Source organism: Equus przewalskii, unplaced genomic scaffold, assembly GCF_037783145.1.
Source record: "Equus przewalskii isolate Varuska unplaced genomic scaffold, EquPr2 ChrUn-13, whole genome shotgun sequence".
Classification (NCBI taxonomy): Eukaryota; Metazoa; Chordata; class Mammalia; order Perissodactyla; family Equidae; genus Equus; species Equus przewalskii.
Window position 1 is genome coordinate 549,173 of NW_027228750.1, and position 24,485 is coordinate 573,657.

The 24,485-nt window shown below is 39.0% G+C and overlaps 1 protein-coding gene across 2 annotated transcripts in view; it reads left to right on the top strand.

The window, feature by feature from the left end:
• NOTCH2 (notch receptor 2) overlaps positions 1-24,485 on the top strand; it is a 153,773-nt gene that overhangs the window by 61,749 nt on the left and 67,539 nt on the right. For both annotated transcript variants that reach the window (XM_070607719.1, XM_070607720.1), the window contains exons 3-5: positions 2,891-3,150; positions 6,620-6,955; positions 16,431-16,553. In XM_070607719.1, coding sequence (XP_070463820.1) covers positions 2,891-3,150; positions 6,620-6,955; positions 16,431-16,553 — 719 coding nt within the window. The remainder of the gene's footprint in view (positions 1-2,890; positions 3,151-6,619; positions 6,956-16,430; positions 16,554-24,485) is intronic.

Consider the following 24,485-nt stretch of genomic DNA (forward strand, 5'->3'; position numbering starts at 1 on the left):
ATGGACAGGTGTGGCTATGTTCCAATAAGGCTTTATTTGTGGACACTGAAATTTGAGTTTTACATAATTTTTAAGTGTTATGAAATATTATGATGCTTTTGATTTGTTTCCCCAACTATTTAAAAATGTAAAAACCGTTCTCAGCTGATGGGCTATACAAAAACAGGCAGCAGAGGGGCCAGCCCAGTGGCACAGCGATTAAGTTTACACATTCCACTTCCGCGGCCTGGGGTTCGCCGGTTTGGATCCCAGGTGTGGACATGGCACTGCTTGGCAAGCCATGCTGTGGTGGGTGTCCCACATATAAAGTAGAGGAAGATGGGCACGGATGTTAGCTCAGGGCCAGTCTTCCTCAGCAAAAAGAGGATTGCAGCAGTTAGCTCAGAGCTGATCTTCCCCCCACCCCCCCCCAAAAAAAAAAAACAGACAGCGGGCCAGAGTAGGCCTGTAAGCTGTAGTTTGCCAACCTCTGCTTTCCTGGTTTATTAACATATCTTAGTTGAAACTTATTTTTCCATACTTGGTAGATAGCAACAATGTAGATTAAACCCTAGTAACAGATAATTCAGGAATACTTTTGTTTGGCTCCGGAATTTTTCATATTGTTTCCTGTTTGTTTTCCTGGGCACCTTATGTTTTCATTACGTGTATACAATGCTGACATTTAAAGGAGTTTGCATTCTCTGAGCATGTGCCACATGATAGGGTTGGAGAGGTTGTGGTGGTGTAATAGTCTGGCAGCAAAGCTGAGCAAAGCCCACCCAAGTTTAAAAGTTTACTATTATTTGCAAGGTGAATAATTCCCATATGGGAGAATCAAAAGTTGTCAGCCAGGCTTAATGCCCAGAGGACTATCACTGTACATGAGAATTGTGTTGCAGTTTTTAACATCATTCACAACAGATTTCTTGAATAAGTTACAAATGCTTTTGATAATATAGCTCAAGGTTAATTTTAGCAGTGCTACATTGACAATTTTTGCTCCTCTACTTAAAAAAAATCAGAAAATAACCTATCCTATTATCAAATCAAGCTGTGATTTGAATAAAGCATCATATTTTCCTCAATAAGTACAAGGAAAGAAAAATGTTTTTCATTTGCAAAACTTTTTATGTATAATGTTTTTCACACACTTGTTTTTTTTCAATTCTTACAATAATCCCACGATGTAGGTAGCCTTATTAACTATTTAAAATATGAGAGAACTAATAGTCAATGAGGTTAAGTAACTTGTCCAAGGTCACAGCATCGGGACTCCCAACAGGCCTTCTCACCATATGAGGTACAGACTCCTCCCTGGAAATTTCAGCCGGTCTTTGATTTCAGCGCTGTGCCTTCTCCTCCCTGCCTTTCAATCTCTAGCTTCACCTGCTCATGAAGATGCTCAAAGCTCTAGCTGCTCCTGACTGCCATGTTTACTGTATACAGCTCTGGGAAGGGGTGAGGAGGCAGTGGCCAATTACATCACTACTACTGTAGCTACTTAGCAGCTGTTTCCCCCTCCAGCCATTTTAGCTACTGCCTAATTCTTCTGGGCACGTTACTCTTAGTTCCCTAACATTTGGTCCTCCTTCTTTTCTCAATAACTGTAACTTCTAAAGACCTCACCTTGCCACCCAATGGCTAATGAAATGTCTTGGGGATGTTTGGCAAAGACAGGAAGGAGTAAAACTGTGCTTCAAGTATGGGTGATTGGGAGAATCAGGACACAGTAATTGGGCATAGGAAGACATGATAGGAGCTGGCTTTGAGGGGAAAATTTCGAGTTTGGTTTAAATGTGTTACCTTTGAGGTAATGGTAGAACAGCCTTCTAGGTTTAGTTTCCTATCCTTCAAAAAGTAAAGTGGAGAAATAAATTGAACCAAATATTTGGGGTGACAGCCAAGTGACAAAATTTATAGTTAGAATCAGTCTTTGTGTTCTTTTAAATGTGTCTTAGAGGTCCCATTTAAACAGCTTCTTCATTATGAAGATGGAGACTTTCCATGCCTTTTCTATGCTGTTTAGAGAAAATTTCCATAAATATTGCACACAATTTGGGATGGTTATGCATCTTCTGAATCAGTGCATGGCATATGAAGGGAGTCCTCAACACAGCATATGGAAGAAGTTGTAGAATGTTATTCTGGAATTGTTTTCCCTTCTTCACTTGGGTGTTTGTATGCTACCTTAGATATTTTTTATGTTATTTTAATTATATTTTGTGCTTTTTTATTTGGTTATAAAAGCTACCTACTACTTATATCTTAACAGATTTAAGTTAAAAAAAAAACCCCTTCGAACCCTCCCCTATTCCTGTACCTACTTTTTCTTTCTTTATCACAGTCTCAACCCCCTGAACAGAACCCAGAAATCTATGTATAGGCCAGTCAATGTCTCAGTGGAAATAAGAAAAGAAAAAGTTATTATTTCTCAATGCTTACTGGAGAGAAACACATGATATTTTATGTATTTTAAATTAGAGAGGATAAGAGGATCAGCCCATGGATTGTCATGTGACCATCTTGATCCTTTCAGATGGCTTAGTCAAAATGAAAAAGTTAATGAATTTAAACAGACAAGTATCAACAATGCTGCACAGAAAGGTACTGTTACCCCATACCAACCTGTACCTACAAGAAAAAAAGCTATGATTGTATTTTGCCTTTGAATAAGGCTCATGCTGACTGGCTATGACAGACCATGCTGGATCACCCACGTGGTATTCTGTCACCTTTCAAGTCTTAAGACTCAGAGGACACGGGAGTGTGTGGTTAAGTTCTCCGAGCACTTCTCTTAAAGCGAGGCAGTTTTACAAGTTGTTTTTCTTGAATGGACTACATTATCTTGTAAGTTTTTGGACTCACAAGAAGTCAAGTGTTTTCATAGACTCCTCTCTTTTCCACACAGGTGTCAAGAGGGCTTCTTGGGAGAATATTGTCAACATCGAGACCCTTGTGAGAAGAACCGCTGCCAGAATGGTGGGACATGTGTGGCCCAGGCCATGTTGGGGAAAGCCACATGTCGCTGTGCCTTGGGGTTCACGGGCGAGGACTGCCAGTACTCGACCACTCACCCCTGCTTTGTGTCTCACCCCTGCCTGAATGGAGGCACTTGCCACGTACTTAGCCGGGATGCCTATGAGTGCACCTGCCAAGTGGGTTTTACAGGTAACAAATGGGACTCAGGCCCATACTTTTCTATTTTCAGCAGGTACCTCTATTTAGCATCTTTTAGATCTTGGCATCTTGCTCTTAAGGGTTCCCCAATTCTGGTGCATGTTTAACATTATGGTAAGGGACTGGCATGTTCCAGATGACTATCCTTAACTTCCTTTTGAAAGTTTTAAGAGGGGAGAAGGAGATAAAAAAAGTCATATGCTTCTGAGCATTTGACTACCTAAAGTGTATATGTCAGGATTGGGGATCAGAATTATTTCACTGTTACCAGAAGAAAAGCTGTTTGTGCTCTTGATAACTTATTCCTTGAAATCTCCTCTCCCTAGACATTCAAGGTACTGCCTTTTCTGGTTTTCTAAATTCTGATTGTTCCTTTTGGTTCTGCATTTCCTTGTCCTCATCCATTAAATTTTTGTCTTCCTTGGAACTCTGTTTTGGGCCCTCGTTTGAGCTACATCGCAGTTCTTCCCAGGGAATCTCACCATCTCCAGTTACTTTCAGCTGTGTTATCTTTATCAGTTGCTGATGACTCTCGAAGTTATCCTTTTCACTCCACCCCAACCCTGACACTCAGGCTCATATTTCTAACTATGCATTGCATGTTATCCTTGGAAATTCAATAGGTATCTCAAACTCAACGTATTGATATAAATAGGTGGCACCAATGTATACTCCAAACACTCCACACTAGAAACTCCTTCTCCCTTGTGTTTAACCCACTTGGACCCAGTCACCCAACCCAGCCTCTGAATTACCTCTCACCTGTCTACTCTTATCCATTTCCTCTCCTACTCTGTAATTGAGGTCCATGTCATCTCTCACCTGGACTCCCGTAGTCGTTTCCTTGCCTTTACTTTCTCCCCATCTTGTTCACCTGTCACATTGCCACCTCTTTAATTATAAATGCAAATCTTCTCACAGACTTGCTTGCTTAGAAGGCCTGCTGACTTTTCATCATCCACAGAGTAAACTGCAAACTCTTTTGCATGGCTTCCATGGCCCTTCCCAGTCTAGGCCTTCTGTATTTTTATAGCCTCACCTCCCCACCAGCATCTATCTCTAGTCACGTCAACATTCTCATCACTTCCTGAAAATGTCACCCTTCCTACTGCCTCCATCCTATTACACACCCCTCTTCCTGGAATGCCCTTTTCTACAATTGGTGATTGCCCAATGTTATGTAAAACTCTGTCTTACTGACCCTTTCATGACTCTTTGAGGCAGTTTAGTTTGTATGTTCTCTTATTTTATGTGTCACTTTTTATTGCAATTAATTTTTTACATGTCTCTCATCTGACTAGATTATGGGTTCTTTAAAGGTGGGTCTGAGCTTTATTCAGGATGAACCATAAATGTTTATTAAGTTATATGAGAAAAGGAGAACCATTTACCATTTTGTCCCCCACCACACCAACAATTCTGTAGATCTAATTGGCAAAAGTTAAAAAACATACCCATAAAACTAGACTAGTTAGGAATACTTGTTATACTGATTTTTCATGTAAAGGTGTTGGTGGGGTTGAGGATAGTTAGGATGATCCATTATCTCCATCATGACTATGACAGCAGTGATGCTGTGAGTCATCGAAGAGATGTGGTGGTTAACAGATTAATTTTTTCCTAATTGTTGGTTTGAGTTGTTTTGCTCCACAGCCAAAGGGGAGGGCATACCCATTTAAAACATTTTAATCTTGTTCAGTGGAAATGCCAGCAGTGCTTTCTTCATAATTAAAATGCTACTCTGAAATGATCCCTAAATTATGACTTCTTCCTTTTCTTTTAAAAGGATCTCTTTTTGGTGTTCTGCAGAGTTCTGATCATCTTTATACATCTGCCACTTGTCTGTCACTTTAGGAATCACCACAGGTCAAGTTCATCCCTTTGGTTTTGTGATAACCCAATACCCCATCTAGTCAGACCATATTAACTTGTATCTACTCATAGATGAAGAAACAGAGGCAGGAAGTTAGTGCCTATGTATATTAGTGCCTATGTAACATATATGGAAAACCAAGTTCAAGGACCTTCCTGTTTTAGTTGTAGGCAAACATTCTGACACACATGGTTGCTAGAAGTAAGCATTTTTATCTCTTCTCCACTGTAAGTAAGTACCTCTCAGTGGAATGAGAGAAAATAGGGAGAAAAATTACAGTTCCTTCATTTTCTCTCTGCTTAGCACCCTGAGATATATGTGCTGTGCCCAGACTTTTATTGCACCTTTTCCATTTGATTTGACGGTCCTTAATAGGCAGAGACCACTTCTATGTGCTCATGTGTCACCTCGTTGTCCCTTTTAGAAAAGATGTCATAGCTCTCATTTGCTTTTCTGTGGGGGTCAAAGATTTGGATGTTTACCTAGACAACCAGATGGAGTATTAATAAATTCATGGAGTTCTCATATCTTTAGTTTAAAAAAGGATGAGGCTAATGAAAACAGAAAACCATGTGAATGCCAAATTTACTAGTAGCATGGGAGTATTTTTTTTCTCTCTCTCTTTCTATCTCAAAGAATCTGCTTTGCTCCTGTGAAGTCATGCCTTAGGATCTAGCACGTCAGAGTCTTCCTGCTTCTGCTAGTACTTTCGTACCCGAGAGAGTCCACAACAGTTACCTTTTTAGACCTTTATTCTTATGGGAACTTCTAGTTCTTTTCATATATAAGGAGCCAGAGAGTCTTCATCCTCTTCAAACACATCAAGCAATATTTGCAGCAAGACCACAATTAATAAAATGTTTCCCAGAATTTGTGTGCATGTGTGTTGGTTTAAAGGAAATAGAAGTAGTGTTGACTTGTTTCTATCATCCAAGAGGTTAATTTAGTAACTAGTAATATGCTGCGGAAAATATCAGTACATTTTATTCATTCACCAGACATGATTTGAGAGCCTACTATGGGGATCCAGCCCCTGACAGTGTGGCAGGTGGTATAACAGAAGGAAACAGCAAGCTTGAGATGCGTGTGCAGGGGCGTGTGTGTGTGTGTGTGTGAGAGAGAGAGAGAGATTTGGGGAGTTGAGGGAGGCATTAAGGATGACTTTAGTAACCGTGATTTATGAGTAGAGTTGTCAAGATAATTGGGAGTTCACTAGGAAAACAAAAAGGAAGATAGCATTCCAAACTGAAGAGCACCTTATGCAAAGACAAGGAAGTGTGAGACAATAGGTGGACCCAGACCCTTCTTTGCTGCAGGGACTGATGGGATCCTGCAGGACTGGGCTTCTTGTGACTAGCTTACAGTCTTCTCCATGTGCTCGTTGGCTCTTTGTGTCTCAGCTGAGGGCCCTGGAGAGTGCCTGTGTCAGATGATCTTGATGAGGCTCTTATTTGGGCTTCCTGTAAAATTCAGAGAGTTTAGGGATTTTCCATGCAGGAGCTCCCTGGTGTCAAGATGTGGGGTGTTGAGAATTGGGCTAACTCCCATTTTTGTGGGCAGTACTGAGTTCTCTTATCCTTCCTCTAGGTAAGCTGTGCCAATGGACTGATGCCTGCCTGTCTCATCCCTGTGCAAATGGAAGTACCTGTACCACTGTGGCCAACCAGTTCTCCTGTAAATGCCTTGGAGGCTTCACAGGGCAGAAGTGTGAGACTGATGTCAATGAGTGTGAAATTCCTGGACAATGCCAGCATGGTGGCACTTGCCTCAACCTACCTGGTTCCTATCAATGCCAGTGCCCCCAGGGTTTCACAGGCCAGCACTGTGACAGCCCTTATGTGCCCTGTGCACCCTCCCCCTGTGTCAATGGAGGCACCTGCCGGCAGACTGGTGACTTCACTTTTGAGTGCAACTGCCTTCCAGGTAAGCAGTCCCCCTAGTGTCTTGGGATTGGGGGTGCACGTGCAGCACAGAAGAAAGGTGGTAGGTGTGGCTCAATTGCTCCTTTAGGAAGTAGCCTTCCCAGGAGGGAAAAGGGGAAGTGAGAATTTTGTGTGAGGTGGGTCACTGGTGAGGGAGGGGTTTTATGGGCCCAATGTGGTCCATAAACTGAGCAGGGGGTAGTTTAACATGTCACAGTTTATGATGATGAGTGGCTAGGAAATTGTTTATTGTTCTTTTTGGAGAAACAGTAAGAAATAAGAGAAACAGAGCTCCAGGAAAGGGATAGAGAAGTCTATGGCATGGAAAGGAACACAGTGAGAATTAGACAGAAAAATGTGTATGTATGATTAATAAAGCGCTTTAAACTGAGTTGACAGTAATATCAGGTGACCAACTTTTATTTTATTTCACCTCTGATGGAGTAATAGGTTATTTTCCTGTCTACCTAAATGCACCTGCCTACTCTTTTGTGATTTTCCTTGGGCTTCTCTCCCTCAGAACCCTCTCCATGTACCTACCCTCACTGACTTCACAGTAACCCTGCCCCAGCTTGAAGCTAGAGAAGTTTGGAACTGAGGGGGTGTGGTGCTCTGTTAATCAGTGAGTGCTTAATTCCAAGATAGAAGCAATGAGAGAATCAGTGTATGGGAGCTTGGGGCCCTGCATTCTGTAGAGATGGAGAAAGGAGCAAGCCTGGCCAATTCACTAAACTCCTTATAAAAACGATGAGGAGGTTGAAAACCGAGAATTTTGATTGGGAACAGAACACAAGCAGCTGGAGCAGATGAATTACTAAGCAACAAAGATTCTGTTTTTATACAAATATTCTTAGTACAAAAACAAAAGAAGGAAAACTGTAGGGGAGAGTAATGTGCTAAGTAAGCAGAACTGCCTCAAAAAGAAGTTGTTCTAGCTACTCTTGCAGAATGGGAATCTTAGGTTCTGGTGTTGGGGCTATGGTTCACGTATAATGGGGTTGTGTGTTTAATTTGGAGATTAAAGGTGATATCTTGGTCCTCGGTATAAAACCAAATGGTAATTTGTTCACTTCATTCAGTAAAAATTTACTGACTGCCAGCCATGTTCTAGGCACCATGCTGTGTGCTTGGGATACAATGATACAAGACACTGCTGCATAATAGAAAACTTTATACCATTTAGCTGTAAACCACAAGAACAAGCTAGTAATTGTATTGCTTTCAGTTTCTCTTTCAATGAAGAGTAAATAATGTTATCATTCTAGACACTAAATAAATTTTTATTGACATAATATTACCATCACCCACATTATCTTTTAGAAGGAATAACTAAAAGATATCTTTCTTCACTCCCATGTTTGTTTGTATTTTAAGGATTAAAGAAGCAAATAGAAATGTAAACAATTTAATTTTACAAATATTCTAATAGCCTAATATTCTAATAGTCTCAGTGGCTAGTAATTGAGGTTAGTGTGATTTATTGTTGAGGCTAAATATGTTTTTCAGTTTCAAGAAAATTACTTTTAATAGTTGCCTAGAACCAGAGGTTGATTTGGCAGCAAAATACTGACGGGAAGTGAGAGAAGTCAATAAAGGAAGTTTTTAGCTAGGAGAGAGTGATTATTCACTCCCATAGTCTCTGCATTGTTAGCCATTAGCCACGATAAGAACCTTAGGGAATTCTGAGAGTGTGTCCAGGAAAGGATCTGTCAAACCAGAATAGTATCTCCTTGAGAAAGGAAATAACCAGGGATTCCACAGCTGAGAGGCTGCCAGGGCTAGTGGGATGGAGTAAGGAGATCTGGGCTGTCTCTTATGCTCTGCTTGTAGTTTAAAGCAAGACGTTTATTTACTCCCTGATGAAGTGTGTGTGTGTGTGTGTGTTAGAGATTGGGATGGGAGTGCGGGGGCGGGGAGAAGATTTGGCGAAGAGAAAACCAACATTTATTTAATACTTTTTATGAGTCAGGCACTGTGCCAGGTACTTCTGCATCCATTAGCTCAATTACATGAAAACCTTGAGGATAGGTATGATTTTTTGAGTTTTCCCAGGTGAGGTAACTCAAGTTTGAAGATGTTAAGTGATTTACCCAAAGTTACACAGCTGACATGTGGTTAGGCTGGGTCCTGAAACCCAGGCAGGTTATTTCCAAAGCCTGTGCCTTGTGCATCCAGCTGCATCACACTGTGCTGCCTGTCTGCCCCTGAAATGTGTGAAACTTTTTGTTAAATGCTTTGAGTTGTTTGGGTTAAAAAAAAGTAGTTTCATGTTTTAAGAAAAAGGAGATACTTCTAATTACGATCAAAGAGTATTTATTACATATCAGCCTATATATGGCATCATGCACATATTTAAAAATAAGTAGACTAGTTCTTGCCTTTGGGGTCCCAGGATCTAAAGCAGATGACATTAGCTTGGACAACGTGTAGAAGGAAATCAAAAAAGAATTCAAAACAATAGATGGTGCAGTAACACTATGAATAAATATGTATTTACACAATTTGTAAGATTTTATGCTCATTGTCTCTATGTCCCAGGTGGAGTTTGGAAAGTAACTTTGTTTCTACATAGGGAAATAGTGCCTGGAGACAATTTTTCTTTTAGAAAGTCCTCTTCATAATGTAATACCATTCTCCTTGCCCCTCCCTCCATTGCCCTCCACACTATTCAAGAGACTAAAATGTTAGTTAAAATAATAATCACTCTCTCAATGTAAACACTACCCTTATTTGAAGAGAATGTTCTAAAAATGAGGAAACCAAGTCAGCAGGAGGTGAAGTAGCTTGTTAAGATGCTCTGCAACTGTCCATCGCTGGTTCCCACCATATTTCAAGTCTTTGCACTTTTAATTGAGGCCTACCCTGATCACCCTATTTCAAATTGTAACCAGTCCCCTTCCCCCCTTAATTACTGGCCCTGGTCTACTTTTTCTTTTCCTTTTCTGTAACACTTAACCATCTTCTCACTATATAATTTGCACTATATAATTTACTTCATTATGTCTACTGTTTATTGCCTTTTTCCAAATTCTCCCGCCTCTTCCCCCACCAGAGGGAAAGCTATAATCTTTGTTTTTTGTTTAGCAATGTATCCCAAACACCTAAAAACAGTGACAGGTACATAATAGGCACACAAATATTTATGGACTGAGTTTAGTATAATATCATAGTATTGCGAATATAACTTTGGTCTTCTCATTTTCTTCCTGGTATCATGCATCTTTAGTTTGCTGAGGATGCACCCGGACTTAGTTTGGCTTCTCCTTTTGTTCGTGTATACTCTTGTACTAGATAAGAAAAATTTGAGAGTCCTTTTCAACTCTCAAAGTCAGTGAACCCCACATAAATTCGTGATTATATTCAAATGGCTAAGTTATAGTTCTTTTCCTGCAAAGGAAAAGTTACCATAAGTTGATTTTAGTATTATTGCAAGACTCATGTGGAGGGAATTAAAACTGAAAAAATGACTCATCTGTGTGACAAAAAAAGAAGTGTTTCTCCGTAGAGGGAAGGAAAAAAGAATATGTTCAAGAGGGAACTAATAGAATAAAACCAGGGAACTATATTTCATCTTCTCCTTGGATCAACAACTGTTAATAATCCAGATCCTTCATGAGCTACCATTAAGTAAAATCTTTAGCAGAAGCCCTGAGGAAGGGCACTCAGCCAGGATAATTTTAACGTAAGAGCAAAATAGAAAATAAATTATTGAATCATTGACTCTCAGTAATTTGGGGTTAGGGCCAACTAGTGGGGAGAGAATGAGTTAGGCTGGTTTTGTGTTTGTGGATATTTAAAAAAGTAGCACAATAATCTAACAGTGGGTTGTTTGGATCTACTGGCTGTGCCTTGGGAGTTCACACTTAAACAGGCCTCAACATACTTTCTCTTTTTCTCTCTCCCACACCTCTTTATTCCTCCGTGATCTTTTTTAAACTTCATAAAAAAGCTGTCATCTGTCCTTTCCAAACAACGAAGGTTTATTCTTTGTAAACCACCTCTTTACTTCACAGGCTGATTACGTGTAGTATCCCTATATCATTAAAATAAAGCTTAAACACTTTTTGTGGCTTTTATGTCTCCTCTGTTGTTGCTGAGCTTAACACCTGTTAGAAGTAATCCCCTCTTGCATTCTCATCTGCAGGGGCATGTGATATTCTCTTGGGTATTATACTAATCATATTTGGCAGATTTCTCTGGAGCAGATGCAGAAATGATCGTACCAGTTTCCAGGGGGCATTGGTTTAGCTCCTTTGACTTGATGTTCCTGGAAGTCTTTCCTGTTCTCCCACGCTTGGTAGTTTTGCCCATGCCATCTCTTCAGCTTTCTTTCATCTTCTACCCCTCACCCCACCTTTTTATATAGAACTTATTCTTTGTGATTTGCCAGAGGTACCTATTTCACTGAAATGCCTTCTATATTTTCTACCCCATGGGGATTAGAGACCCTCTGAGGTCTTTTGGCAACCTTCATACCTCTAGCACAGCACTTATCAAACCAAGTGTTTATTTGTTCCTTTTTCCTAGTAGACACTCTCATTTTAACTTTCCCCACAGTATACAACTTAGTGCGATGCACAAAATTGAGACTCAGTGAATATCTGGCAAATAAATGAATTCATTGTGATAGAGAAGAGAGTTCCTATATTCTGTAATTTTTTTTTATGTACTGAATTTATTGCTTTTGAACCCCCTTATTCATTTGTCTGACTTTTTTGGTGATAAGGTTGAAAGGGAGGTGGAGAGCCATAAGGAAACATCAAGGGAAGCAGGTAGGAGCAGCAGCCTGGGTGGGTGGTAGGGCTGAGGGATACATGGGCCAGTCATGGGGGTCACTGAGCTCATCTGGGCCCATTCAGAGGATGGAAGATGTGTGCCAAGGAAACCAGTTGGACAAAGATGCGGTCAGTTTGCTTTTGTGATAGGCTTCTCCCTGGGGGGGAGGGAAGAAGGTGGCCCTGTAGCCTTTTACCTTTTGCCTTTGTCCGGTTCCAGGTATCCCTGTTTTTTTCCTCACTATTTCATCGCTGTGCGCTGAAGCTCTTCCTGAGAACTTTCAGCTTGGCCTGAGAGAATCCTGGTTGTGTCATCTCATCTTCCCCTTTCTGCTCTCTTCTTTGTATCTCTCAACCCTCACACCTCCCAGGGTCTGAAAATGGAAAGATATGATGCTCTCTTGAGAGATGCTGTTTTCTGTGTGGGATGACAAGTTCAAAAGACTCTTTTCTGCTCCCCACCCTCACTGTCATCATTTATCAGTTACGTGGCCTACGGTTTTATAACAACACAGCCTTAAAATGTTCCTTCTAAGTTTAATTTCTCTCCTTTTGGCCTTTTAAGGATGTGAGTTGGCTTTCAGCAGTATACTCCTTTTAGTGCAGTCATGTGAGCCTCTCCCTAAGTCGGCTACACCCATCCCACCCACGGGTCTGGAGACTTGTCTGTTTCCCTTTCCCCTAAAACCTTAAAAAATATTTTTAAGAAGTGATTGCACTCTAACTTGTTCATATAAACCTTACCCCCTCCCCACTTTGTTAGACTTTCTTATAAGTATTTGCTAGCTGTTTCCAAAAAGAGTTCTGGATCTCTATTTTTAAAGCATAAATCTGTCTTAACTCTGGAGGAGAACTGATTTGGCTTGAGTTTTCTCAGACGTGGGAACTTTTGACCTGAGGTCAGTTTTTCAGATTATTGAAAGGAAATTCTGGAGTCCCCGAGAGCATACTGATTGAAACTGGGTGAAGTTTCTGGTTCAGCGCTGACTCCTATCTCCTAGCCATGTAAACTTGGGTAAATCAGCCATGTGGCCCTCAACTTCTTCATCTGTAATGTAAAAGGATTGGAGTAGATAATCTCTAGGGAATGCTTTGATCCTGTTGATATATAATAGTAGTAGCTAATATGTATAGAATACTTATTATGCATCAGACTGTTTTAAGTGCTTTTTCCGGAAATATAACAGCTTTATGAGATATAATTTGTATACCATATAATTTGCTCTTTTAAAGTGTACAATTCAGTGGTTTTTACTATACTCACAGATATGTGTAACCATCACGACAGTCAATTTTAGAACATTTTTATCATTCCAAAAGAAACCCTGTACTCATTAACAGACAGTCACCATCTCCTGCCACCCCCCACTCCCCCTCAGTATTAGGCAACTACTAATCTACGTTCTGTCTATAGATTTGCATATTTTGGACGTTTCATGTAAATGGAAACACATGCTATGTGGTCATTTGTGATTGGCTTCTTTCATATAATGTTTTTATAGTATTTTCATAGTTCATCCATTGTTGTAGGAGATATCAGTGCTTCATTCCTTTTCATGGCTGAATAATATTCAGTTGTATGCATTTACCACATTTTATTCATCCATTCATCATGTCTATTAATAGACATTTGGGCTGCTTCTACTTCTTTGTCTGTTATGAATAATGCTACTATGAACATCTTTTTAGAAGTACTTGTATGGACATGTGTTTTTATTTCTCCTGGGTATATCCTTAGGAGAGGAATTGCTGGGTGATATGATAACTCTATTTAACCTTTTCAGGAACTACCAGACTGTATTTCAAAGTGACTGCACTATTTTACATTCTAACCAGCAGTGTATGAGGGTTTCTGATTTCACCACATGCTTGGCAACACTTGTTATTATCTGTCTTTTTGATTATAGTCCTCCTAGTGGGTATAAAGTGATATCTCATTGTGGTTTTGATTTGCATTTTCCTGATGGCTGATGATGTTGAGCATCTTTTAATGTGTTTATTGGCCATTTGTATATCTTCTTTGGAGAAATATCTATTTAGATCCTTTACCCATTTTATAATTGGGTTGTCTTTTATTACTATATTATGTATATTGTATTCTTATCATTGTTGTAAGAGTTCTTTATATATCTTAGATAAAAGTCTCTTATCAGATATATGATTTGCAAATATTTTCTCCCATTCTGTGGGCAGTCTTTTCACTTTCTTGATAGTATCCTTTGGAGCCCAAGTGTTTTTAATTTTGATGAAGTCCAAACTGTCTCTTTTTTATTTTGTCGCTTGTGCTTTTGATCATATTATGGAAGCTTTGCCTATCCTGAGTCACAGATTTACCCTGTGTTTTCTTCTAAGAGTCTTATAATTTTAACTCTTACATTTTGAGTTAATTTTTGTATATCGTGTGAGGAAGTGGTCCAACTTTATTCTTTTGCAGGTAGATAGTCATTTGTCCAACTATTTATTAAATTAAGTGCTCTTTATATCTAACTCATTTAATCTTTACAACAACCCTTTGAGTTAGGTCCTGTTACTTCTCCCAGAGAGGAAAGAAAATTTAAGTATCTTGTCCATGTTCACATAACTATGGCATGGCAAGGTTGAGAGTTGAACCTAGGGCCCCAGAGGCCCTGCTTTAACTGTGAATGAACTCTTTCACCTACCTGCCTTCTTACCTACTTACCTATTGACAAGGAAGAACCACCTTAAAAATAGTCATAAAAAGAAAACATTTTATTTCTCATATGTTGTGGTTATGCTGAAATGCTTCTGCTTTCTTAATTTGTCTGTGGTTGGTGAATTCAGTTAGTTGTAGCATTGGCTAGTATAAATTCAGGGTTGCAGTTTCAATTCCTTCTAGTTTGGCTGCAAGGGCTTCATCACCTCCCTGACACCCTGGTCAGCCATATTTGGTCTTAGTCACCAGAGAGATCAAGGTAGGGGGAAGATGACCATTGCCAGTTCTAGAACACCCCCAGACCACACAGGTTCTACAGTGGAGGGTCAGGAGCCCTATTTCTCTCCCGTACTCTAAAACTGTATCTTTAACTTTCCTAAAGAATATTTCCATTAAGAGGACTAAACTAGGAGTATGGACCTCAGTTCTTGCTTGGGGACTGCTACTTGGTGGATCTGTAGATTTGCCCTCACTTATCGTAATTAGGGGTGGGCCTAAACAATTCAACATTTTCTGACTCAGTATTCTATTTTTAAGACTTTCATTTGATTAAACAGATATGTGAGTAATACAATAAATTTTTAAAAATCTGAGTCTCTAAAAATTTTACTAGTCTTTCTCAGTCTTACTTGGTGATTCATCTGCTTGAATGGACTGAGTACCAAATACCTGGAGAAATATGGTTCTCTGTAGTCAAGCTTTCACTTATCACTGTCTTCTAGGGAGTGATTTCCTTTGGTCTTTGGGTGATTTATTTGGCCACTTGGTTTATACTCAGTTACCTGACTGCCACTGTATTCAGAGGAACCAGCCGTGTTCCAGTGGAGCAGAGCAGATGTAGAATATCACAGTAGCTTGTGCTAAGGAATGAATAAAGCAAGATGTGATTGATGTCTGTCCCACCCACCAGGCAAATGGTGGTGAAAATGCCCTGAAATCAGGGATTCTGTCTCTTTTCCTCACTGTTATATCCCCAGTGCCTAGTTGAAGACCAAATAAGTGTTTTGAGTGAGAGAGGGAAACTTTAAGGGATATTTCGAAGAGGCCAAATACTTAGTCATACTATATTTCAAATAGGAGAATGTTCTGTGAACTTTCTCTTGTTTTAAAGCTGGTAGTCTTCTATTTTAATAGTAAGGGATTTGGTAGCAAGGAGAAATGAAAAAGCCCAATATATAAATTACAGAGGAACACACTGCGGTCAGTTAAGGCGAAGTTTGGTGTGCTGGTTCGTTTTTCATAAAAGGGAAAAATGAGGAGAAAGGAAGTAATGTTATAAATGTAGAAAGGAGGATGAAGATTTTGGAGAGTTGGTAAGTTTAATTAGTAATAATGCCACTCCATTTTCAGCTGGCTTTTTATATTTATATTGCACTTGACTCATGACGTGGCACTTATAACAACCTAGAAAGGCAGGCTGGGCAGGTGGAATCAGCCTCTTTTTACAGATAAGGAAGCTGGTTCAGAGTTTGTAATTTACTGTGTGTTAAATAGCTTATAGATAATGAGGCTGGAACTTGACTCATATCTTCAGACTTTAAGTTCAGTATTTTTCTTATGCTCCCTACTTCCACCTAGTTTTCCCAACCAATCATCCCAAGAAAAGAATAAAAGGAATTTAAATTTAATTAGGTAATCTTTTATCTGTTCGGCTCATTCCCCAGCATGGAACTGGGGCAAATATAATACTCTTTTTTTTTAGAAGCAGTGAATAGCTGTCCTGACTAGACATTCATCTTCACTGGGATTTTATTTCATGAAAACGCTTTGAAATACTTGTGAGGTAACTATGAAGGCATGTCGTTGGCATAATGATTCATTTTAACTGTCTAGCGATGCTTGAGGCAAGAGAAGATAGATGATTGAGGGATTTTTTTTTATATGGTGAGTCCTGGGTGGACCAACTGTTGGCTACTGAATTGAAATAATGAAGTAGGTCTGTTCTGATGACCATGTCCTATGGGAGAAGAGTAGATCACCTCTCCTCTATGAGAATTCATCATTTTCTCTTGTTCTTCTTGCACCAGGTTTTGAAGGGAACACCTGTGAACGGAATATTGATGACTGCCCTAACCACAAGTGTCAGAATGGAGGGGTTTGTGTGGATGGTGTTAATACGTACAACTGCCGCTGCCCGCCTCAGTGGACAGGTATGTACAGTGTGGTGAGTCAGTCAGGATGGGGCAAGGATTGGTATCCAGAGGCAGGCTTTTACTGAAGTGGGCACTTTTTATAAGGGTGCTACATCATTGGGTAAAGTGCTAACCCTGTCTGTTCACCTATTTCTCTGAAAGAAAGAAATATTTTCACAGGTATCTATTGGGCAGCTGCTCTGATCTCAGCACCATGCTAGGTGCTGTGGCAGATATGAGAGAAGAGCATGACTGACAGACTCTGATGTCACTATCTGGGAAAAGCAGTACATTGCCTGGAACATAGCAGATGCTTAATAAATATTTGAGAGGGCAAGAACATACTTAAATGTGAAAATATAAATGTTTTCACCACACACACACAAGCGGTAACTGTGAGCTGATGGATGTGGTAACTAATTTTATTGTGGTAATCATTTTGCAATGTACATGGATATCAAATTATCACGTTGTACACCTTAAACTGACATGGTGTTATAAGTCAAATATACCTCAGTAAAGCTGGAAAAAAGGGAAACTACAACTTGTCAAATTTTGGTGTAATATCAAAGAATATTCATAGTCATATGAAAAGGCCATTAAAAATACTCCTTCCAACTGAAAAAAAAAGTGAAAATAAGTTATACAGAATGCAAGAGTTCAGAGCTTATCTTCACAGACAGAAATCTATCTCATCTTATTGTCGTGTCCTATAATTGTGCAAAGAGTGGGGCAGGTCCCCTTGATGGCATTATTTTTATGACACTCACCTACATTTCTGTTTCTTCTTTTCTTGTATCCCTTTTTGCATATAGGAAAAAGAATAGATTTTTCTGCCTCTGACGTCAGGGGAGTAGTCTTGCTCAATTTCACAACCTCTTGGAAGTTTCTGATGTTGTCTTAGGCAGATTTTCCACTTACTTTTGAAAGTTAAGTGATTTTATGCAGACATTTGGTTCCAATTTCTGTTTCTATTTGTCTAACTGAAAGTGGAGACAATTAGGACCTGAGTAAGTGATTAAGAGAGAAATTGATTGTTTTAATCTGGAAACCCAAGAATAAGTGAATGTTACAGGGAAGAAACTCCAGTGCCAGCGAGGAATTGTGCCCAGCAGAGAAGTCTAGATCTTGGGTCCCTGCCGATACCACCTGGGAGTCTTTCAAATCTCCGAATTGCTTTCCCTTCTCTGTATCAGCTAATTATTTAGAGTACTCTTTAGAGCTATAAACTATGAATAGAAAAGGATTAGAAGGGTTTAAAACTTCAATAACATGATTTCCTGGAAGGCCACACATTTCTGCTTTTAATCCCCAAACTGTCATTTTTATTGCTTTCCCACCAACTTTCCCTGGAATTGGACTTCCCCTAGAATTTCTTCTCGGTGTCTTGATCCTAGGACTTCACTCCCAACCCTCTGCTCTTTCTGTCGAATTCTCTATTCTCTTTAGTTTTTGCCATTTCTCTGGTAGACTTTTCAGAGGCCATTTTTTTTTCAACTTAAAACAGTTACTGTGAAGTTAATTATGTGACACATAATACCTGGAAAGATTTGAATGTCTTTCTTTTTAATGATCCTCACGGTGGTGTTGGGCAGGATGAGATACTTGCTAGGAACATGACCCTGTTCTCATCTCTCCTTTGCCCTGTGAGAGACTGGCTTTGTGAGGTACTAAGGCTTCTGATGCCAGTGAAGATTAAATGATATTGTGATTTCATTGCTGGTTTTTCTTTGATACCATACTCAATTTCCTGCTTTGGTATGAATTAGGAAGGCCTGATCTTAGGGAAATTTTCCCAGTGGAATAATAGTTTACCAAAATTTCTTACGCAGGATGTTTAATAAATACCTCTCTTCTATGAAAGTCCTGATAAGGTGTTTCTTCCTCCATGTGTTTTTCCATTTTCTAGAAAGGATGGTAGGAATGATGGATAAATTCAATGTGGCAATATTTATTTCGTTTGATCTGCTTTCATTTAAAGTGACTCAGTCTTCAGTTTCCCATCACATGTTTCCTTCCTCTTTTCACTCATGCCAGTTCTTTGATTTCCAATGACATCCTTGTTTTTTTCTATCCCCATCACTAACAGGATGAAATCCAAGGTCCTTCCTCTGTAATATGAAGTCCTTCCTGGCCTTGGCTCTGTCTGCTTCTATAGTCTTCTCATGCATCCACCAGCACTTCATATTCTAGCAATAAGAACTGCTTCCAGTTCTCCTATATCTACCACATCCTGTGCCTTCATTCATACTGTTCCTTTTCTTTAGATTTCCCTTCTCCGCTCCTCTCCCTATTGTCCTCACCATTTTTGCCTTCCTGGCTCAGATCAAGTGGTTACTTCCTTTGGGAAGCCTTCTGTGACCTCTCTCCAGGCTGAGTTAAGTGTTCTTCTCTGGGCTTCCATACTACCCCATACATCCCTCTGTGATAATGCTCCCCACGTTCATATTGGCATTATTATATGCTTGAGGTAAGAGAAGTACTGAGTTATGGGGTGGTTGAACTATTGATGACACCACTTACTGGAACCCTTTATAGACCTTTGTTCTCAGTAGAATATAGCCGAGCTGTTCACCATTCCAACCCCCACTTCATTCTGAGAAAAATAGAAAGAAAATTTTGGGTCATAGCGTTCCTATTTCTATTGATGTTAGAGCTGTAAATTCAAATTAATATTTTCTGCATTACATAAATTAAAGAAATGAATGGGACTGGGCACTTGGAGTCAACTAAGGTTTATTAGCACCCAAATGATAATTATAATGTTTTATTTTGTATAATCTTCATGATAACTGTATTAGGGGTAGAGTTTGTTAAATATGCTTTTTACAGATGATGATGGATATTCAGAAGGGTTAAACAGTTACTCAAGTCACATAGTGGTTGGATTAGGGTTTGAATCTAGGCTTGTTGAACGCCAAGTCTGCTCAAATCTGTGGTCTTTTTTTCTATACAGATTGACTCTATGGGTTGTTTTATTTTTATTTTTTAAGGACTTTGAGTCTTTTTAATAGATTGAAAGTTCAATTTATAATTTTATCATCCTAGGATATAATGATTTAGTCTTTTTGTTTTTCCTTTTTAAATATTTGCCTGTTTACTTTGAGATTAGAAATTAAGTGAATTAAGTGAATGTTTTATATTCAGCCTGGTGTTTTTTTCACTGTACCTAAGAGCCTTATTACTGTTTTGTTCAGAATTCCCTTTACAGTTTCCAGCTATTGAAGCATGTTGTTTGGTCTGGCTTTTGACAAAATAGAAAAGGAAGGGTTGGAATAGGCACTAGGAAAGGAAATGAACTTGCCAGCTATCTGAAAAAGAATGGATGGGATTATATAGCTGAATAACTAGGTATCAATTTGAAATAATTGGAGATTTGGGAATTTGCTACAGTTTTAATGAGAAGAGCCTGATAGGTACTGTATTGCTTTATAAGTGCACATAAGTAGAAGACTTGGTCTTTTATAGCATGTTCTGGACTTCAAGATGACCAGAAATTTTTTCCGAGTCTATTCATAGTTTGATTTGGGGTAAATGAGTCAGCTTCCTTTTCTTCAGAAGTCCTTATTTGCTATCCATGCAACTGATATGTCTTACTTTGTTGGAGTATTAGGAGAATAAATGGTACAATAACAAGATTTTGAGCTTTTCATTTATTCAGCAAACAATTATCATGTAAAACATTCTAGATCCATGCTGTTTGATAGGGTAGCCACTAGCCACATCTTGCTACTGAGCATCTGAAAGGTGACTGATTTAAATTGAGATGTCACCACTGTAAAATACCTGATTTTGAAGACTTAGAAAAAAAAGTAAAATGTCTCATTAATAATGTTTTAAGTATTGATTAGATGCTAAAATGATAATGTTTTAGATACACTGGGTTAAATAAAACATAATATTAAAGATAATTTCACCAGTTTCTTTTTCCTTTTTTTAAGTGCTACTAGAAATTTAAAAATTATATCTGCATCTCTCATGATATTTCTCTTGGGCAACACTACTTTAGATGCAGAGACAATCTGTAGGTATTACCATTGCTGCTACTCTGTAGGGGCCTCCTCTCTGATCCTGGGTGATAGACAGATGGACTTTTGTAGCTATCTGCAGAGGGGCCTTGTGTTGGCCTCACTAGAGGAAAGCATGTTAGCCTTGTTCTGGTGTGGTTTCTACATCAGTTGTGGATAGAACTGTGTTCTAGTCCACTGCAGAACCTCTTTACTTGACATGGCTGTGTAGAATAGTATTAGTTTGTGCCTTTAAAAGCTACCACTCTTCTGGATGAACTAAAGCACAGGAGGAAGAAACTGGTGTTGGTTGGCAAATGGTTTACTTTTTTGTAGAAATCTTGTTACAGAGATAAGTCTGAGTAGTTGGATGCTCCTTTAGGAAATGGAAGCATACCTAAGGATTTGATGAAGCCTGAGCACAAATGTCTTTACTATTACTGTATTTGGCCCCAAGTCATCTCATGAAAGAAGTTCTGCTCTGGCAGATATCCACTTAAGGAAAAAAAAAGTTTTTAAAGTCTCCCAAATTAATTAATGCAGTGTAGATTAATGTTTTGTCTACATAGCTTGTGATTTGAATTTTCTTTTTAAAGGTTCATTTCCTTCAGAATTAAAGTTGCCTCTAAACTCAACTCACAAATTCCTCTCTGGCAGCTTTTGGTTTTGGGTTCACTTCTAGGGCAGACATGATTTATTTTCCTGTGCTTGTTATTAACCCAGAAATGTAATTTCAGCTTGGGCTTGGAATAGTGCTTTGGGATGCTAAGCAGAAGTGAACGATGGAAGTTAGGTGGACATGAGTCAAATAAAACTGACTACGTTTTCTCTCAGCTCTCCTTTATAACATGATGATCCTAAAGATTTAGTTAAGATTCCCTTTGCTGTCTGTTGCTCCAATTTCAGTAAAAATTTTTGGCATGAATCAGCAAGTGCATACTGCCAGAGGTAGTGCCTGAGCTCCTTGTGTCTGAGAATGGAGTCTTTTCATGGTGGTATTTTGATTTTGAAACAAATGCTCCTCTTTCAGTCTATCCTCTAGTTATAAGCTATTCTCTAGGATGAGGCTTTTCTCACAACCATTTTTTGTTTCTTTTCTGGGACTATAAAAGTTTTCTCATTTGTATTCTGCATGGGAGAATGGGAAAATATACCTCCCATTTCAGTTTCTCTACTGTCAACTTGATTGTGAGGACTTGATAATAAGCCTGTTTTCTGGAATTCTGCTTCCCCACCCCAATTTCAGTCTGCTCTCAGTTGGGCAGACTGCCGGAGTGCTAACCTGAAGCACCCTCATCCCAGAGGTCTCAGAGCTAATTAGTGCTCGGGGGTGTGAACAGGGCTGAGTGGTTAGTATGACCCTGCACTAAATCCAGAGGGTGAGATTGACAGGCGTCTTTCCTGCCCTTGTGGTCCATAATTCAATGTCTGGCTTTGGCTACAGCCCAGGCAGGATCCAGTCTCACTTCATGGCTTTTCAAGCCCCCATAGAATGGTTGTAAGGTAGCTTCAATAACAGATATTTATTGAAAAACTGTTATAGCCAATATGCTATGGTGGATGCTGGAAGAGATAGAAGAAATATATCAATTTCTACGTTTAAAGAATGATCAGATTCACTAGGAAGAAATAAGAAAGTCTACACATAACCACAATAGGAGGTAGAAAGTATGAATTAATGTGAGTTTGAAAGAAGCATAGGTAGGAATTAGGGACCATCTAAGTACTCAGTTGGGTGAGTGGGGAGATTAAGAAGAGTTAACTTCTGTTTGAATCTGAGCAGTGGGAGAATGTGGGGACTATTGACAGAGATAGAGAAATGGGCTAGCGATGATAGTAAGTTTGAGGTGAGTTTTCCAAGTGAAAAACATCCAGCAGAAAGACCAGGAGGTCCAAACAGAGGGAGGGGCTAGAGACTCAGATTTCAAGTCATCTTTGGTTGTCTTGGGAATGTATCAAGGCTGTAAGGGAAAGTGTGTGGAGTGAAAAGAATAGAGAGTTTGGACCTGAATTGTGAGAATTGTCCACACTTAAGAAAATGGATGAGGAAAGGGATCCAAAGGAGGAAGGTGAGAAAAGAGGATGTATGAGAGTTGGGAAGAGGCTCTGCCTTAATAGCATCCTGAGTTGGGGGGTGGGGGTGCATTCTAAGATTGTGCCCTTGACTCAATTCTGCATGCCTCTGTTGTAGCACTTGTAACATTTACTGCTCTTATTGGTTTATATGCTTTCCTCTCTTAATAGGCTCTCAGCCTCTGGAGGATTGAGAACTGGTCTTACTTATTTTGACATTCCCAGGACCAATTTTAACAAATTATAGTTACTGAATGAATGACAGGAGACTCAAATAAGAATGATAACTGCAAAGTGTTAATCAGAATTTTTCAGGTCATTGGAAATCTTCTAAAATGTAGTTTCAATATAAAGGAGAGAAGGAGGCCAGATTGCAAGGGGTTAAAGAGAAAAATAGGTGTTGAGAAGGGAGGAAGGGAAGGAGTGGGTATAGATCACTCATTCAACATTTTGTGCAGCTAAAAATTGGAGAGATACAGGGCAGTAGCTATAGAGGACAGGATCTTCATTCATTCATGTGACCTACCATAGAACATAAACTAAGAGTGAAGGCAGCTAGAAGGGAGTTGGTTAATGAACTGGGTTATTTAGGAGGGATTTACTTTGACAAGTTTTAGTGGGGGTAAATTAGGTGAAACGGTTGTTGGGAATGGGAAAGGAGAGAAATGAAAAGTTATAGTCAGAGAGTATAAGTGCTAGGTTTGAGATCTTGGAGTTGGAACAATGAGTGTCTTATAATGAGATCTAGAATGTGAGTATACTTGTGATATGGAGTGGTGTAGAGGTCTGATGAGTTGAGAAAAGTAATAATTCTTGGCTCGGATGACCTTATTGGTCCTCAACCCAGATGTTGATTTCATGGGAGATGGGAGAAGAAAGAGTGAGAAGAACATAAGCTATGTGCTTAAGTCATTCAAGGAAGTGGAAAGTGGTCCAGGAGGACAATAGATAGAGGTGAGATGATTTAAATTATAGCATTTAGTGTTTTTTAATTTTGTTTTTAGAGGTATACATGTTTAGAAAAGTTTGGATTTGAATCCGTCTCTCTGTTTTAGTGTCAAACATGAGACTGTATATACGAATTGCCTCTTCTGTAGGATGAGGAATAAACATACTTTTAGTTCTGTTATATCTTCTATTCACTCTCCAGATTTTGTTTATGTGATCTGGGATTTAAAAATTTAAAAATTGTATGCATGTTCTTTTAAAATTATTCTTGATATTTATGCTGTTTTATAATACAATTTATAATATCTTAGACTTAGCTCTATGTGTAACTTGTTTTGTGTTAACTACCAGTACATTTAACATTTATATCACAACCTTTTCATTCCTGAGTTCTTTATTTTGGTTTATTTTCTTCAGTCAAATGAGTACATCTTTGAGTAATTTTTTTTCCAGAAAAGTGACATGTTGGCATATCTTCAGAGCTCTTGGATATTTGAAAAATATCTTTTGATTTAGTTGCCTTAATGCACAAATGGCATCTTATCTGGATATTGAAATCTTGGGTCACAAATTAATCTTATTAAGTTCCTTGACGTTGTTCCTTTGCTTCTCGTGGTCAGTATTTTAGGGACGTCCAATGTAAGATGAGTCTCTCACTCCCTCTCCCTTTCTGTCTCTCCTCTCTTCTTCCTCTCTCTCTTTAAAACTTAAATCTTAAACCAATATTGTATAGGTATCTTCTCTGTTATTCTTTCTCCTAGTACTTTTTTGAGTCCTGTGTATCTACAGACTTAGGTCTGTTCTCACCTCAGGAAAAAAGTGTCCTTTTCATTCTTTTTGTGTCTTCAGGAACACCTATTATCTTTACATTAGGTCTTCATTCTTCCCCATAGCTAAAAGCTTCTCTCTCCTTATTTTAATC